At 45.0% G+C, this 17399-nt stretch overlaps 1 protein-coding gene across 2 annotated transcripts in view; it reads left to right on the forward strand.

Moving 5' to 3' along the window:
• Positions 1–16234, forward strand: part of POLR3B (RNA polymerase III subunit B) — a 110426-nt gene extending 94192 nt beyond the window's left edge. For both annotated transcript variants that reach the window (XM_028121624.2, XM_028121625.2), the window contains 5 exons: positions 3331–3434; positions 4042–4208; positions 8234–8347; positions 10243–10416; positions 15800–16234. In XM_028121624.2, the coding sequence (XP_027977425.1) occupies positions 3331–3434; positions 4042–4208; positions 8234–8347; positions 10243–10416; positions 15800–15929 (689 nt within the window). In that variant the 3' untranslated portion in view covers positions 15930–16234. The remainder of the gene's footprint in view (positions 1–3330; positions 3435–4041; positions 4209–8233; positions 8348–10242; positions 10417–15799) is intronic.
• Positions 16235–17399: the final 1165 nt, after the last annotated feature.

Here is a 17399-nt window from a genome sequence, read left to right on the forward strand (position 1 = left end):
AGAGCATGACACAGAGAGAACTGTGACAGTGGGTCCCCAGATGTGCCTTTCCTGCGTGGCTTGGCTGTCAGACTTGTGGCTTTAGACTCCCTAAATTCTTCGCCTTTTACAATCTGAAATGTTGTGGATGTTAATGGAATAATATATTATCTATTTGGATATCTGGAACCATTCTGCTCGTTCTGTGTTCTGGTGTCTCCTTATTACCTATTTTCATTTCTTAAAAGGTCTGTAGTGTAGCCTGTGGTCTGATTTCCCGGTCAGCCCCTGTGAGTCCTTGACATGTTCTGGGGCCCCTTCAACTGGGGTATTTGCATTTTGCTGCCAGGAGGTTGTGCTATAAACAATGGGGTGGAGACACCAGCATGAGCCAGGGGATGAAATTTTATTTTAAAATCTGAAATGCTGTGTAAGCATTTAAGGTATGAATCGGTAATTGTTTCAATAACAGCTTCCATTAGATATGGTTTATTTGTAGTCCATCCTCTTTTCAAGGGTCCAGGGGAGTGTTTAACACACTGGAGCGGACTGCATACCATTTACATTTTTAAACCAGCATTAAGGGAAAGTGACCATAACTTTTAAGAGTTCTAAATCTTGGGAGAGATTTTACGCCTCCCTCCTTAGAGAAAAGAGTTTTAATTTTTCATGTGAAAATAAGAAACCATCCTTTGATGAAGGATCTGGATGACTGAAACCGAGAGATACCTTTTTTAAAAAAAGAAAAGTCTGGATCGAAGACCCAAGAGCTCTCTTCTCCCCCCTAATGAATTCCGGAAAATACAAACTTTTTAAAAATCATCTGTCTCATTTGAGATTCAAGATCATCAAATTCTGTCTAAATATTTTGTTTTAACTTCTAAGCTCATTATGGCTTCTTTGTGTTAACTTGTATTAAAATCTGTCAGCTATGACTGGTCTCATAAGCACAGCCAGCGGACCAGAATAAGTTAATTATTTACTTGTGTCACTAGTGCTCTTCATCTAATGAAATGCACAGCTGTGTTAGATCTGCAGTTGGATGTGTAGCTTCCATTGTTCCGAGAGTCAGCAGAGGGTAGAAGCCCCAGTGATGGAGAGCCCTCAGTTCTTTCTGCTGTTCTGGCTTTCTGTGTCGATTTCATGGATCTTTTATCATTCACTTTCACACAAAACAAACAACACAGGGCTGTCTGCTATGGGAACCATCTTGGCATATAAAAGGGTTTTCAGAGCCTAAAGTAATTTTAAGTTAGCTAAGATTTAATTTTTGGCTTACAGGTGCCCTTGATTCGGATGTGGCCAAAGCATTTCCTATAATGGAATGAAAAATTCCCAAAGTTACTTGTCTGTATTTTTAAATGCAGTGTCAAAAAGGGGACTGATAGAATTATTTCCCAAAAAAGGAAACCGGTACTACATTTTAATCAGATTTCAAGCAAAGTTATTAGAGATTCAGATTTCAGGGGAAGGAACATTGCTTTCATTTTAATAACAAAGTTAAATTGGCCTGATTAAATGTGTCAACGAAAACTAAAAATACAAGATGCAAATCCCCTCTCTCCTTACCCTCCCCCCATGGAAGTATTCCCTGCTCCCCCCCACCCCCAGCTTCTGTACCTCCTGCTCCTCACTCCCACCCTCTCTAGTTGAGGGGCGGACGCCAGCTTTCCCCTGTGAACCACTGCTGAAGGGTGCCGAGGTCTTCCTTTGGTTTTGTTTTTAAGGGATCTAGCCAAACCCTCCACCTCCTCACCAGCCAAAGTGACATTCTGTCCAGAGCATGTTCCAGGACCAGCCTCTGCAGGAATTGCCATTTTTAACATTTTGTTCACTGCTATACAATGTTGTTGTCGGTGCACCTAGATTTACAATTTGATCTCTTTCAGAGAAGATTTCCCAGTAGCCCGAGTGTTTGTCAGATAATTTCAGTACGGACAAGATGGATTTTGGGAGGGAAGAAAGAAAGGGTCACACACTCGGCTTGATTTAAATTCTAAGAATTGTAGTTGAATTTGAAATAAACTGAACTGAGTGATTGTTTCTATGCCTCGTGGAGGAAAGCATACGTTCTTTATAATAAACAGTACAATCTCAACCAAAAAGCCAATTAAAGTACCCATGTGCTCTAGAATTCAACACCACAAATCTAATTACCATTTCATTGGCAGCCACTAGAAATCAGAATATTAATAACCAATACTGAAATAAGCAAATGGCTTTCTTTTTCTTTAGACTTTAGCTCTTGGCAATTATAACACATCACAAAAATTTTATTTTAAAATAGTTTGATTATGTAGAAGTCAAACTGAGGAATGAAAACTTTCTGGGAGAGCAGTTTCTTCTCAGTACAGATGATTGATAACTTTATATACAAGGCAAAAAGAGTTTTATCTTAGTAGATATAAAAGGATCTTATTTCTTTGTCCAGTGCCGCTGTACATTAGTTTTCCCATTTTAAATTATGTAGATTGGGGTTAACAGTCTAAATTATACCCCTATCCCTCCTACCAAGAAAAATCAGAGGAATTAAAACAATTGAAGCAACAAAATCCCCTGGAGATTGGAGTAATATGAAGGGAGTTAGGAAATATAGTTAATTTAAGAGACAGCAGTGTACATAGAGCTGGTAGGTTTTTGTTTTGTTCAGTTTCCATTCTTAGAATTCTTCTAATTCTAGTCTTTTCTTCCAAAAATAATTTGGCATTGAATTTTCTTGTTCAACTCTACAACTTCCATCGAAGATCACCTTTCTAATGTGTTGTCAGCTATAGGAATTAGAATTCCTTAGGGCAGTTTAGGCTCGGCCAGGGAAGCCCTGGCCAAAGCTAGGCAGCCGGCTGCACTCTGGTCACCCTGTTAGCACCCCAGCCACACACGAAGACTTGTCACAGTTGTTTCAAACTACAGTGGAAACACACCTGTCATCCAGGTAGTTCTGTGTTTGACTGGTAGAGGAGTCAGAGCCCTCTGACTTGGGTACCGTAGGTAGCAGATCACAGGGGACCTGGTGAGGAGCAAAACTGCGCGGACTGGAAGCTTCGGGGACGGTGGCGGGGCCGGGGCCCAGCTAAGGCGCGGCTCTTCAGTCTCTGTGGCAGGAGAAGTTGGGCGAGCGGCCTGACAGCACTGTTGTGAGGCATGCCAGCAGGCCAGTCCACAGGCTGCGGTCCTCTCGCGAAGGACCGCCGTTTTCAAATGGTTTCTCTGGCAGGATTGTTGGAAGCTGCTTTTGTTACTCTTCGTAGACTATGCAGAAGGGGGTGGGGGCAGGGGCCAGATCCCGATTGAGTCTTGTAGTCTTCTTTTCTGCCGACGTGCTCAACATGGTGTGAGGTTTCTCTCCCCCAGGTGTTTGTGGCCTGATTGTCCCTCAGGAAGACATGCCATTTTGTGATTCTGGCATCTGTCCGGACATCATAATGAACCCACACGGCTTCCCATCGCGAATGACGGTCAGTCTGTTTTTCAGAGGTGCTGCTTGTAAGGAAGAAAGTGGGCAGTGGGTCTGTAGGCAGCGTTGGCTGTGATACCCTGAAACTTATTTTTAGGAAGGGCCCTTTGACCCTCTTGCCGCACGAATAGGTTCCCAGCCCCCAACAGTGCTAGGTTACTCTTCTATACAGAGGGAGTGCAGAGGTCTGCGCTTCCCTTCGAGAGCAGTCTTCTGAGGGAGGAACGTACCCCTCAGCAAAAAGAACCCCTTGTATTGACGCCCATGTACCTCTCTTCCCGTGGTTATTGTTTGGCATCCTGGCCCCACCACTTAGCAGCTTTGCGACTTGGGAAAGCTGCTTAACCTGTGTGTGCCTGAGTTCCCTCGTGTGCAGTGAGGGGAATAATAGTGCCTATCCCGTGGGGCTTTGGGGGCATGAACTTGGATCCCACATGGCAGGCTTTTCCAAGGCCCCACATTAAGAGAGCGATAAATATTTGCTGCTATTAGTTTATCACTCTTATTAATAGTAGTCATCTCAGTCTTTGGGGGGAGTAGGCCATAGCTAACGAAACAGACTTCCTGGACCACGAGAAGGTGCTCACTTGGGTTGTTCCATCCCACAGGTGGGGAAGCTGATTGAGCTGCTGGCCGGCAAGGCCGGCGTGTTGGACGGCAGGTTCCACTATGGCACTGCGTTTGGAGGCAGCAAAGTGAAGGATGTGTGTGAAGACCTCGTTCGCCATGGTTATAACTACTTGGGGAAAGACTATGTTACATCTGGCATCACAGGGTAAGTACATTGGTAGACATTTTAAAGAAAAAGTATGATTTTATTAGAGTAAGAGGAAAGAGTCCTTAAGGCATACCTTAAGATGAGCTTTTCTCTTGTAAGAAATCGGACAAAACAAAATCTAACTTTGGAGGTACTAGCTGATGCTACGGCGGTAATCATGTTGGAATACATAAGTGTGTCAAATCAACACATCACACACTTTAAACTTGCCCAGTTATATCTCAGTAAAACTGGGAGGGAAAGGAAATCCAAATTCACAGAACTGATAAATCAAGGAGTGGTGTTTTACCAATGAGGCTATCATTTAAAAAAGGAAAAAAGGTAATTTACCAAAATAGGATTCCTATACAACTTTAATTGTATATAATGCAAAATTCCGTAACCATTGAACTTTCTCCGTGTTAAGAGGATGGATGTCAGATAATTCATGCTCTGACAGCCTGAGGCCGGACGTTTGTGTATTCGTTCACTAAGTATATAACGGCAAACAAAACAGACAGGGTCCCTGAGCTGTGCAGCTGACCGATGAGATTTGTTACTAGACTTATTAAAAAAATGAGACAAAAAGTAACTTCTCAGCAGGGCTTACCCTGACTCCTTAATTTGGAAACTACAACTCCATATTGCCCATTTCCTACCTAATTTTTCTTTTTTTTTTTTTAATTTTTTTATTGTTATGTTAATCACCATATATTACATCATTAGTTTTTGGTGCAGTGTTCCATGATTCATTGTTTGTGCATAACACCCAGTGCTCCACGCAGAACGTGCCCTCCTTAATACCCATCACCAGGCTAACCCATCCCCCTCCCCCCTCCCCTCTAGAACCCTCAGTTTGTTTTTCAGAGTCCATCGTCTCTCATGGTTCGTCTCCCCCTCTGACATACTCCCCTTTTCTTCCTCTCCTGTTATCTTCTTCTTTTTCTTTTTTCTTAAAATATGTTGCGTTATTTGTTTCAGAGGTACAGATCTGTGATTCAACAGTCTTGCACAATGCACAGCGCTCATTTTCTGAGTAGCATTCATCCTTATCAAATACCCTGTGTAATAATACTAATCGTGTTACCTGTCTCCTCCGTGAGAGCCTGACTTGTCTGTTTTGTTGACTGTTTTATTTCCAATGTCTGCCCACAGCAGGCGCTCCATAAATATTTATTCAATAAAGGAAATGAGAACAAATCAGTACGAACAGCTCTCACTGAAACGAAGGCAAAGAACGGGTTAGGACACCTTAGTGAGGTGGCGGCTGTTTCCGCGGGGATGGGAAGGGTGAGAAGAGTAGGCCATTTGAAGACTGATGCCGAGGCAGGGCTGGGTTTGACGCCTTCCCACGGACAGGCCTCAGTTCACCTGAGGTGCGGCTGCAGAAAGAAAGAACGTTCTCGCAGGCAGAGAGAACGTTAACCTGGGAGAACCAGAGATGCCTGAAATTCTCGTAAATGACAGGCTTTTGAAACTTGACTCACACACGGTTTTAAAGGATCAAATCAGTTGCTTAAGTTAAGACACACATTGTATTTTGTGCCAGATAAAACTCTGGGACATGGTGTTTCTGTTTTTCTGAGGTAGTACTAGGCGTGAACGTGTGTGTAAGGACCCAGGGCTTGATTTGGTGCTGCACGTAGACTATCCTGATGGGATTAAAATGATCAGAATTGGTATCTGTTAAAAATATTGAGTGCTTTCTAAAATGATCTATCTAAACTATGGTAACATAGATTTCCTTAGGTATATCATACCTGAGATGTTCTAGAAAATCACATTACAGGAAGAGAGTAATGGTCCATTTCAAAAGCGATTCACTGAAGTAGCTGAGGTTCACTTCAAAAACTGCAGTTGTGGCGAAACTGATGGTCTCGGTCTTCGCTCCTCATCCGGAAATAATACAGAAGTTGACCAGAAAATGTGCAGAACCAGTGAATGAATTTGGTTGGCCTTCTGAGCATAATTTCACTGAAAGATTTGAATGGAGTATGCTCTGCTTCCCATAGATAGTTTTAGGTTCTGTCTACGCCACCTTCCTCTATGCCCCAGCTAGTGTTTTCATGTCTTTGCCAGTTATCTCAGTAGCAGAGTTTGAGAAACACGAGTTTAGCTTGTCAGCCGAAAGTTCCCCAAAGGGCTTGCCAACACGTTCACCCACTAGCTTCACCCCTTGCCAAATTCTCAAGCATAACTAGGAGGGCAAATTGCACACGGCTCTCTTCAGTGGACGATGGGATGGCATTAGGTGGCAGACTTCCTAGACTGTACCCTGAGCAGCCATACTGAGAGGGATTGGAATCCTCGGTGATCAGAGCTGGAAAGAACGTTGGCCTGACCCCCTTGTTGTACAACTGGGAAAACTGGGTTAAAGAGATCATGTCATGACCGTGTGACAGAGCTGGGGCAGGAGCCGTGGCTCCCGACGTCCTGCCCGTTGTGCCTCGCACTCCGCTCTGTGTCTTCCATAAGCCGGCTCGGTGGCTCGAGGGCCACAGACGCCTGTGCGGGTGGTGCTGAGCATGGTAGAAGAGATGGCAGGCAAGCAGGGGCTGAGCGCTTCCGTGTGCCTGTGCCAGGGCCCGAACGCAGTGCGTGTGAGCCAGACCGGCACGGCAGGGAGGGCGCTGGACCCCTGCACGGCTTGCCCGCTCCGATTAGCCTCTCAGCCCCGCTGTGCCTATTCCTACCTCTTAAAAAAATAGGCAGGACAGTGTCTCCTCCCTGGATGGCATATGGATTAAATGGCACATGGTGGGTTCCTCCTTACTTTTGAGGAAGTTCTGGGGCAGGTAAAATTTTTTAGAGGCGTCAGCCCCTGCCTGCTCTTGCCCCGAACTAAAGGAGAAGGGTTTCTTCTGTCAGAGCACTGGAGTACTCACTGCCTTCCACCGCCCTTACTGCAGTCGTTCTAAGGGTTCGTTGAGTCAGCTCTGTTTTAACAGACATTTACGGAGTGCCAGTCCTGTGCCAGGCAGGGTCACTGGTGCTGGAGCCGCAGTGACAGAGGAATCACAGTGCTTACCCCAAGGAGTCTCGGGGAAGTGGGGAAGATGGGCAACAGTCAGGGAAGTAATAAATGTGTATGATAATATCAAGTGGTGGCAAGTGCTCTGAAGAAAATAAAGCCCAGGTAAGAATTGAGACAGTGTGGGGGCTTGGTGATGGTGGGGTGAGAGGAGGACTCCTCCAGATAAGGTAACGAGGAAGAGGGAGGCCCCTGAGGAGGCGATAAGGTCATGAGGGAGAGGGAGGCCCCTGAGGAGGCGATAAGGTCATGAGGGAGAGGGAGGCCCCTGAGGAGGTGATAAGGTCATGAGGGAGAGGGAGGCCTCTGAGGAGGTGAAATGTTTGACAGCCGTGTGAATACCTGGTGGAAGAATGTTTTAGAACCAGGAAGTGCAAAGGCCCTGAGGCAGACAGACTTGCTACATTTGAGGAGCAATGAAGAGGCTGGTGTTACTAGAGTAGAATGAGCAATGGAGAAAGGGAAACAGGAGTGAGTTGGAGGCGGGCTAGAACCAGATTCTGTGAGACCTTATGGCTATGATACAAAATTTGGATGTCAGATTCTGAGTGTGGTAGGAAACCATTGGGAATTCCGAGCAGAAGAATAACGGGCTGTGATTTACATTTTAGAAGGAATTGCTCTGGTTTGTCCTGTGACAGACTGTTGAGGGTTGGGAGCAGAAGCAGGGAGAGCCGCCACACGAGCGTCTGCAGGGGTCCAGGCAAGAAAGAGTGGTGGCCCAACTAGGGTGGGAGCAGTGAAGGAGGGACCATCCTGTACATATGTTCTCACCACCTGTTTAAGTTTGTATATCTTAAGTAAACGGCGTGTCTTCTGATGTATCCGTGGTGTTTTTCTTTTTTCAAATCTAGCCTTTTCATTCAGTGCAGACTGAAAATCCTCCTCTCTCACTCATTCGTAAGCCTGTTCTGAAATAAAGAAGGCCCTGCCAGTGAGGGGTCTTGGAGAAGGCTGGCTCTTGTTAGCCCAAACCTGCTTTCTTAGCCCAAAATTCTGACCTTTCTTTCAGTGAACCCTTGGAAGCATACATCTATTTTGGCCCGGTGTACTATCAGAAACTGAAGCACATGGTACTGGATAAGATGCACGCCCGGGCCCGGGGACCACGAGCTGTTCTTACCAGGTAAGAGAAAAGCATTTACCGAAAGAATTCCTAATGCAGTCGAGTCTACCTTGCATTCCCCGGATACAGCAATAAGCAGACTCAGCGAAGTTTTTGTTTCCCTGAGATGTCAAAATTTGGAGTGTTAGGCATCTGCAGAAATCCTGTGTGTCTGGTTAGCATGAAACAGTAGCAGCCAATTAAAAATAATTCCAGAGGCACAGGGGTGAGCCCATCCCAGGTCTTGCCAGTAGTCGCCTAACATGGTTCCTGACTGTGTACCTGTGTGCAAATGCGGTCTTATTCAAAAAGGTTCATATGGGGTGCCTGGGTGGCTCAGTCAGTTAGGCATCTGCCTTCGGCTCAGGTCATGATCCCGGGGTCCTGGGATCGAGTCCCACGTCGGGCTCCCTGCTCTGTGGGGAGCCTGCCTCTCTCTCTCTCTCTTTCTCTCTCTCTCTGTCTCTCTGTGTCTCATGAATAAATAAATAAAATATTTAAAAAAAAAAAGGTTCATGTGTAAGAATGTAGACACACTTACATACACACGGGTGGATACACCTGCGTGCTCCCATGTGTACACAGAAAACACATACTTACGTTATCTGCGAGCCCAAGCCACAGCTGTCATTTTCTAAAACTTCTGTTACTGGAGCAGAAGGCACCTGTACTTGCACGCTCATCTGAATAAGCTCTGAGAGGTCCACTCGGGCCCAGTCGTCAGCGTATTCTCAGCTCTAAGCACAGTGTCTGCGTGTCGATGAATGGGTGGGTATAATTGTTGGAAAGGAAATGACAACTGCTAAGTTTCACGTGTTCTTAGTACTACATTTTCCAGTTGGAGAAGCATAGTTCAGGGCAGTGGTTCTCAACCACGAGCAGTTTTGCCTCCCAGGGGACATTTGACAATGTCCTAAGACATCTTGGGATGTCACAGCTGGGGGTGTGGGGGGAGGCTACTGGCATCTGGTGGGTGGAGCCCAGGAATGCTGCTAAAGACCCTGCAGGGCACTGGGCAGCCCCACCCCCACCCCCACCCCCCAGAGAATTACCCAGCTCTGTAGGGGCTTCGTGCTGCGGTTGAGGTGCTGCAGTTGAGGAGCCGCGGGCCAGAAGAGGGAGCACAGGCCTTGAAGCCAGATAGACAGGGATGTGAACTCACCCCCACCTCATAGCTTTACTGTGGGCCTTGGACAGATCACTTAGCTTCTCGCAGCTTCGGTCTTTCTCAGACATGAAGTGGCAACAGCAATGGCCACTTAACAGCATGCTGGGGAATGTCTGATGTTTGGATATAGCACGTATATAGTGCCGATCCCTGGGGGATGCTCCAGAAATATCCATTCCCTACCTGCTTCCCCTGATCCCGGTTTGGACGTTCCAGTACAGGGGAAGGGTAGGGGATGAAGCAGCCAGCATCTGAGTTTACTTTTTTAAACCAAGGGAGAGGTGTAGATGACTCAGTCCAGTGACCACTTAAAACTGAGCAAATGCAGGTGCCTATTGAAATGATAGACATACGTGTGCTCCAAACTGCAGAAGGGGGAAGGGAAGTTGAGATTCTCAAGGCACCGGTGAGCCTAACAGTGAGACCCTACTTGGGTTAGGTTTTAGGGGAAGGATTTATTATTTTATCAGATAATATTATTTAGTCATTCATTATTATCACTTAATAATAGGAGCAACCACTAGTATTCCATCTCCTTTCATTTAAGGCTCTTTGGGAGCCTTAAATTTTACATTTTGCAAATGCAGCCAAGGGGCAGGCTGGGCAGCCCACTCCAGGTCCCTGTCCAGTAAGTGATTTGAATCCAGGTGAGCCCTATCCCACAGCCCTGTGCTCTTAGCCAGCACATGATGCCGCCCCTTTGTTGGTCTAATCTAATAATGACACATTGGTATGATTTGTTTCAAAGGCAGCCCACTGAAGGTCGATCTCGTGACGGCGGTTTGCGTCTTGGAGAAATGGAACGTGACTGTTTAATCGGTTATGGAGCCAGTATGCTTTTACTGGAGAGACTAATGATTTCGAGTGATGCCTTTGAGGTTGATGTCTGTGGGCAGTGTGGACTTCTGGGGTATTCTGGCTGGTAAGTGGATACCATATGTCTCTCAGACACATGCCTTGCCTCTTAAATCACAGCTCAAGAAGTGACCCTGGAGCATACCCACATATTCTCCAACCTTCCCCATCCGTGCATTCCTAGAATTAGAGATAGTATATGTACCTGTTTCGTTTGTCTACCTGATGTTTTGCTTTCTACACCACTAGAGTTTAAATACCCAAGGAGCATGGACTTTGTCTTCTTTTTAATATTATCTCGAATACCTTTTATATCACTATTCACCTGTAAAAAAATTCCTAGCCTTTTCGTTGTTAAGTATGAGAAGTATAGCATTTTGTAACTTAGAGACTTTATTTTTTTCAATCTCAATAATAGAGAAATACAAATTTATTTATTTTTTTTTGACAGAGAGGTCTGATTTTATTTTTTTTTATTATGTTCAATTAGCCAACATATAGTACATCATTAGTAACTAGAAACTTTTTAGAGAACATTGTGTTGAATGCCCTTATTTAGCCTCGAACCCAAAGAGCCTAATATGCTGCTCCAGGTCATATACCAAGTTGGTGACAGAGCCAGGACCAGGACCTGGTACCCTGACCCCTTGTCTGTACTCTGTCTGCATAGCAAGCTGCTTTACACTTGGGACTGTGAATTCCATCATGGCAGAGACAAGGTCTGTCTCAGTCATTCACTCAACAAACAATTCGTGAGAATCTGCTGAGTGCCAGACACTGTTTTAGGCTCCAGAATACAATGGTGAACAAGACAGATGAATGGCTGTTCACAGGGATCTTCTCTTCTAGTCCATTCTAACTACATTCTGTCTTGTTTACCCCCTGCTTCTCCAGCCTGGGACCTGGTAGATGGTTAGTAAAAAACAATGGCTAGACGACACTGACCCTGTGTATGGAGGATTGCCAGTAGGTAAATTATGGAAATCATAAAGTTTACAGTTTCTGTGCAGAGTTCATGACACAAAGGCCAGCTTAAAGGGTGAAGCTACATGTTTGTGGGTTTTGTTTGGGTAGGTGGAGCACCTTTTTTCCCTGGAAGCGTTCCACTCTACCACCAAGGAACGGCTCCTCTGCTTAGGGTTAGTCACATCCCGGGGCCCCGACTTACCTTGGAGGCAGGAGGGCCTGTAGCTGGCCAGTCTCCACTTATTTTCTCTCAGAGACGAGGTCTAGCCAGGTCTGAATGGGGTGCTGCAGGAACAGGAAACAACCTGAACTCCCTGGTCACCCTTCACCTGCACTCCTAGAGCCCCTTCCCCTAGGGAGGCACCATCCCCTGGAGAATAGAATTAGGCCCAGATGAGCCATCTTTGCCAGAGGTTGAGGGATACCTGGGCCCCCCTTTCCCCACTGAGTCTCCCCTCAAAGCCTCTTTCCAGAGAGAGTCCCGGCTTCCGGCCATCCTAAGCCTCCAGTTCTTTGGTTGAATAAGGCAAATCAAGAGTCAGAGGGAGTGGGCATCTTAGAATAGAGCGTATACCTTGCTTGGTAAATGACAAAACCTTTGAGCCAATTACTTTATGGGTTTTAGTGTAGAAGACTTGATGAGACTTGTCTGTGAAGAAATCATTTCATTTAAAAACGAACACAAGAGGTGGCCATTTGCAGCTCCTTCCTTTCATAAGGTTGCAGAGATGGGTGATGTGATTGTAAGCGTAAGCCTGGCTCTTTCTTAGATCGGTGACCTGGGTGGGGGGTTTCAACTCTGAGATGTCTGTTTGCCTTTTATTGTCCTGGCTGTGTCACAACAGCCACCAAGTGTAACGGGAAGGTGCCTGGGACCAGTTCCACTGTGCTTACATCTTCAAATTTGGCACAAGGATTTTTAAGTCATTCACTTGGAAAAGATGGTACAGAAAAGTCATTTTATCGTAAGTAGGGATCATGAAACTTCAAAATGGATTTCCTTCTCTTGTCCATCCTCCCTGCATTTTCTCCTGTGCTCCCCCCCCCCCACCCCAGAGAGAGAGAGAGCGAGAGCAGTAGACCAGATTCACTCACATACTTTGGAAACGTTCCCCTCTGTTTTGCTGAATATTCAGGGAAACTAATGAAAGCAGTATTCGATCTCAGTATTACTCTGTTAAATTCTTACCTTCTGCCCTGCTTCATTTCTGTCTCATTTAGAGATCCTGTGATCGCAGTGCCTGATTTTGAAGCTCATGTGTTCCGTGTGTATTGTATTTGAAATCCTTTGAAAGAAGGCTAAATCAGGTTACACGGTTTAAGGGTCTTTACTGTAATTAAACAGACCTGGATATACTGTGTGTCTGATTTTGAGTGGCCTGTTGTACCCTTGTTGCCAACAGAAAAAAATCCTAATCCAGTCTGGTAGTCTAGCAGCCTCCTCCTCGTGTGCGGCTCTTTGGCAGAGGAGCATAATGATGCTGTGGTTTTCCATCATTACCTGGGCGTGTGTGCTAGGCCTTGTGGGAGGGAGCACGGGCGTGTGTGGGAGGAAGTCGCTCTTTAATGAACGGCACAATGGAGGCTGAGTAATTAGAGCAGTTCAGAACCTTGAAACTGGCCTTTTGTCAGTGATTTGCACATTAGTAAGGCATTGCTATGGGGATGTTTACAGCAAGACTGTTGCTCTGCCGAAGACATGAAGGGCATAAGTCACAAAAGAGAGGTCCGGAAGGAAAACTGCAGAGAAAAGAAGATCCCTGTTAAGATAATTAGCTCATAGAGGACATCTTACTGGACAGTCATTTCTCATGTGAAGCCACAGCCTCCTTCTTTTGCTGCCTTTGCCCTAAAAAGTCAGTTTATTTTATTGTTGTTGGGTCAAGTTTCTTCCTTTTGAAATTGTTCAGACATAGGGTAAGGTAACTTAATAGCTTATAATTTATATATGTGTGTATACGTATATATGTTTATATGTGTGCATGTATGTATAATAATGCAGTGGGACATTTTAAATGATGGAGAAATGTTTAATAATAGAGAAGGTTAGTGGGCTCTCTGGATTATGAACCAGCACATATGGAAATCTTAAATAAACTTGGATTGAAGTCACAGAGTAACATAGAATCAGCAAGAAGTTGCTTCCGTTAAAACCATTTCCCCAATTTATGTATTTTTTTAAGATTTTATTTATTTATTGACAGAGAGAGACACAGCGAGAGAGGGAACACAAGCAGGGGGAGCGGGAGAGGGAGAAGCAGGCTTCCCGCTGAGCAGAGAGCCCGATGCGGGGCTCGATCCTAGGACTCTGGGATCATGACCTGAGCCGAAGGCACATGCTTAATGACTGAGCCACCCAGGTGCCCCCCATTTCTCCAATTTAATTAAAGCATGAACATGATTCCTGAATAAATTAGGTCAGCCAAGCACATTAAAAACATAGTTCTTAAATGATAACGCATTAGAGAGGTCTTTAGGGACGGTCTTTTTGGAGGAAGTCCTTTACCATGTGGATATGACTGTTGATGGGACCAAGCACTCCCCGTGTGTCCTCAGCCCCTGCAGGCAGCCCCTCACGGGGACCACGCTGCTCACACACGGCTGTGCTGGCTCATCTCTTTCCCCATTCCCTTCTCAGGAAGTTCACACCTACAGCGTCATTCACCACCACGCTCAAATTCTTCGTGCTTTTCTTTTATAAAATCATAAAAGCCTGATTTTGCTGATTTCAAAAATGATCCCTGCACTTAATAAAGTATTCAAAGTTATACAAAAAAAAGAAATATAAATTGTCCCATCACCCAGAGGTGACCACTGTTCACATTTTAGTGACTCTTTTTGAGACCTCTCTGCCAATAGTTATGTAACATACTCCCCCAACCCCCCAGGGTTGTTGTTTTTTTTTTTTTTAAATAATGAACCCTTTGAGATTCTGATAATAGCAAAATGCAAATACATACTCACCAAAAAAAAGTCTTGTTAGATATGACTTTGGGGGCTTCATATATTTTACTGAAACCCATCTGAGGACCTTCTTGAAACCAGGCTGTTAAGAAAACTTTTTTCACTCCGCAGTGTCCCAGACACCTTATTTCAATAAATATGGGTGTACATCATCACGTTTAATGGCTGCACAGCATTCTTCTGTATAAATGCTGTATAATCACAGAGCCAGTTCCCTCCTGGATTTCTGAGCAGTCTCCTGCTTTCTGCTGTTATAAACAGTGTGAACATTCTCATACACTCATCTTTGCCACTTCTGTGATTGATCAGATAATATGCACATTTACGTTGTTACACATAATGCCTCACTGCTCTCCACAGCAGCCTTCCCCTCCGGTTCCCAGTCAGCACGGAACCTTCTGAGCCTTGGTCGTTGTTCCTCTTGCACTCATTTACCCCTGCTCTTGACTGGGAGGACCTGGTTTTCCACCCAAGTCTCAGCTGCCCCAGACTCTTAAGGTGTAGGGTGGGGTCCTATTTGGGTTTGAAACCTGAGAGGATAGTTCGCTTTCTCCCGGGAGACTCTTCATCAGTTGTAGCCATTGATTAAGACCTAGGTTTGGGGGCACCTGGGTGGCTCAGTTGTTAAGTGTCTGCCTGCAGCTCAGGTCATGATCCCAGGGTCCTGGGATCAAGTCCCGCATCCGGCTCCCTGCTCAGCAGGGAGCCTGCTTCTCCCTCTGCCTGCCACTGTCCCTGCTTGTACTCTCTCTCTCTCTCTCTCTGTCAAATAAATAAAATCCTTAAAAAAAAAAAAAAAAAGACCTAGGTTTGGTAGCTGGCTCTTCCTGAAGAAAGAGAAAAGAAGATCCTAATTGGAATAGCAGGCGTGTTGGTTAGGAGCATGGGCTGTTGTAGGGATTAAATGAGAATATATGCACACAGGGAGAGCACGTCAAGTACAGTAGCTTCTCCCACAAGTAGAAATCGCCAAGCTTGAAGAGCACTGGAAAAATAAATAGCATTTGGTTGGCCACCACATTCTCTATGAAAGTCCTGTGTTCCCCATCAACACTTCAGGTGGCTCAGCGACAGACCATATCGTAATTGTTGAGCATCTTACATTGAAGAGTATAATAGATTCTATCAAATACATGGAGATTGAATCGATTTTAAAAGTTTTCAACAATGAAAAAATCTAAATCTGAGTAACTTCAAGATGGCTCAGATTTCTGGGCCTCACTCAAGGCAAGTAAACAGGAAGATGTTTTGCATTTTACAAAGAAAAGTCTAGAAAATGGTAGTAACTGATTAAAATTGCATGCTTTTAAACTTGCAGGAGTGATAGTTGTTTTGTTTTTTCTTTTGCCTTCATGGACACTGTTTTTTGTGGGGTGGGGTGAGGGGGGGCACGACTGTACATATTTGATAGTGGAACTGAACCCTGACAAATAGAATGGAACGGATAGGATGGTAGCAGGGTCCACACGCAGGCCTTGGTTTCTGACCATCCCTCTAACACGTGCCGACTTGCGTTTCAGGTGCCATTACTGCAAGTCGTCATGCCACGTGTCCTCCCTCCGCATCCCGTACGCCTGCAAACTGCTCTTCCAGGAGCTGCAGTCGATGAACATCATTCCCCGCTTAAAACTGTCCAAATACAATGAGTAAGGACGGAAAAGGTCATTATTTAAAGAGAACCACCGATAAGTCCAACGCAATGGAAAGCAGAGGGGATCGAGGACCGTGTCTGCTTCTGGGAATAATTCCCTTGAATGTCCCCCTTCAAGAAAGGAGGATGGAGAGGCTTTCTTGCCCTGCGGATGGACAATGCAGCCTTGATCAGTGAGCCTCGGGCCATGGGGGACATGCCCCCCCACATGGACCATGATGCAGTCTCCCTGTTCCTGGACTGAATGCAATTCACAAATGGTTGTGACCTAAAAGATAAATAAACTTTTATTTATGTTCTGGTATCTTGAAATCTACTCATGAGAAAGACCTTCCTCCTTTAAAAGAATATTTGGGGCTAAATTCCCCATGATACCTTCCTGACTAACAAAACACAAAGACTCTTAAGACACCTGAAGGGTAGGAAGAGTCTCTTTGAATGGTTGGCGTGGCCTTTGTCGAGGTGGCTGAGAGGACAGTGTGTGAAGGGAGAGATCTGTGGGAAGCCGAGAGCAGCGGATAAAGGGACGGCTTTCCTACCTGGTACTGTGAAATACAATAAATAAATTCCTACCATCTTAAGCAAGTTTACCAAGGATGTCCCCTTTTCTTACAGACTTGATTGCTGCTCTTTTGAACCTCCACAATCAGACCATGCAATAATATTTGTTGAATATCTGAAAATAATTCCATGGGTGCTTTATAAAATTTTTTTTTTTTGGTCCCTTCCATTCCTGCCAGGATGTTAGCTGTGCATTTTCTTTTTATTCTGACAACCTTCCTCACTTTTATTTCTAATTTGTTCTTAATTGCTCTACGCTGAAGGCAGAGACTATTTGTATTAAGATTGTCTATAAGTCAGAAAAGCTTTGAATAATGGTCTAAGGCTACATTTCCAGCATGTCACATTGAGCGTGTTTCCCAGAATATTAGTAGATATTATACACCAACAAGAAGCAAGTTCCAGTTTCAAATAAGGTTTAGAAACTGGGTGTGACCAAGTTAAACGTACCAGGAACTTTTTCAAAGCCTTTATTTACCAAGCTCCAATACTGGGACTCTCCAAAAGAGGGATGATCCAGGAGCCAGGCTAGTCATTGACTTGAGGACCCAACCTCAACATCACTGCATTTACTTCACAGTAAAAACTCTAGTTCAGAAGTGAAAGTCCTAGAGACTTAACAGGAAAAGCAGAATGAATGAGAGACATACTACTGTAGGTGAACAGGCCTTCCTCAGCCAGCACCACTTGTCTCCATTCATGTCAGGGGCTCGGTAGGTATTATAGAGGCAGAGGGGTTTGAATGCTGGATCTTTGGTTATGCCAGTTTTTACTTCCTTTCTAGTTTTTAAACTTGGTGCCTTGGGACATGGGTCATTAGAGGGGTTTTCTAGGGTGATTGTGGCTATTTCCCATCACAGGACAACTCCACCGACCAGCTTTGCCAGGGATACCATCGGCCTGCAGCG

The sequence above is a fragment of the Eumetopias jubatus genome, unplaced genomic scaffold, assembly GCF_037043125.1.
Source record: "Eumetopias jubatus isolate StellerSeaLion01/CBP00866 unplaced genomic scaffold, mEumJub1_p1.0 scaffold_8, whole genome shotgun sequence".
In the NCBI taxonomy this organism is placed as follows: Eukaryota; Metazoa; Chordata; class Mammalia; order Carnivora; family Otariidae; genus Eumetopias; species Eumetopias jubatus.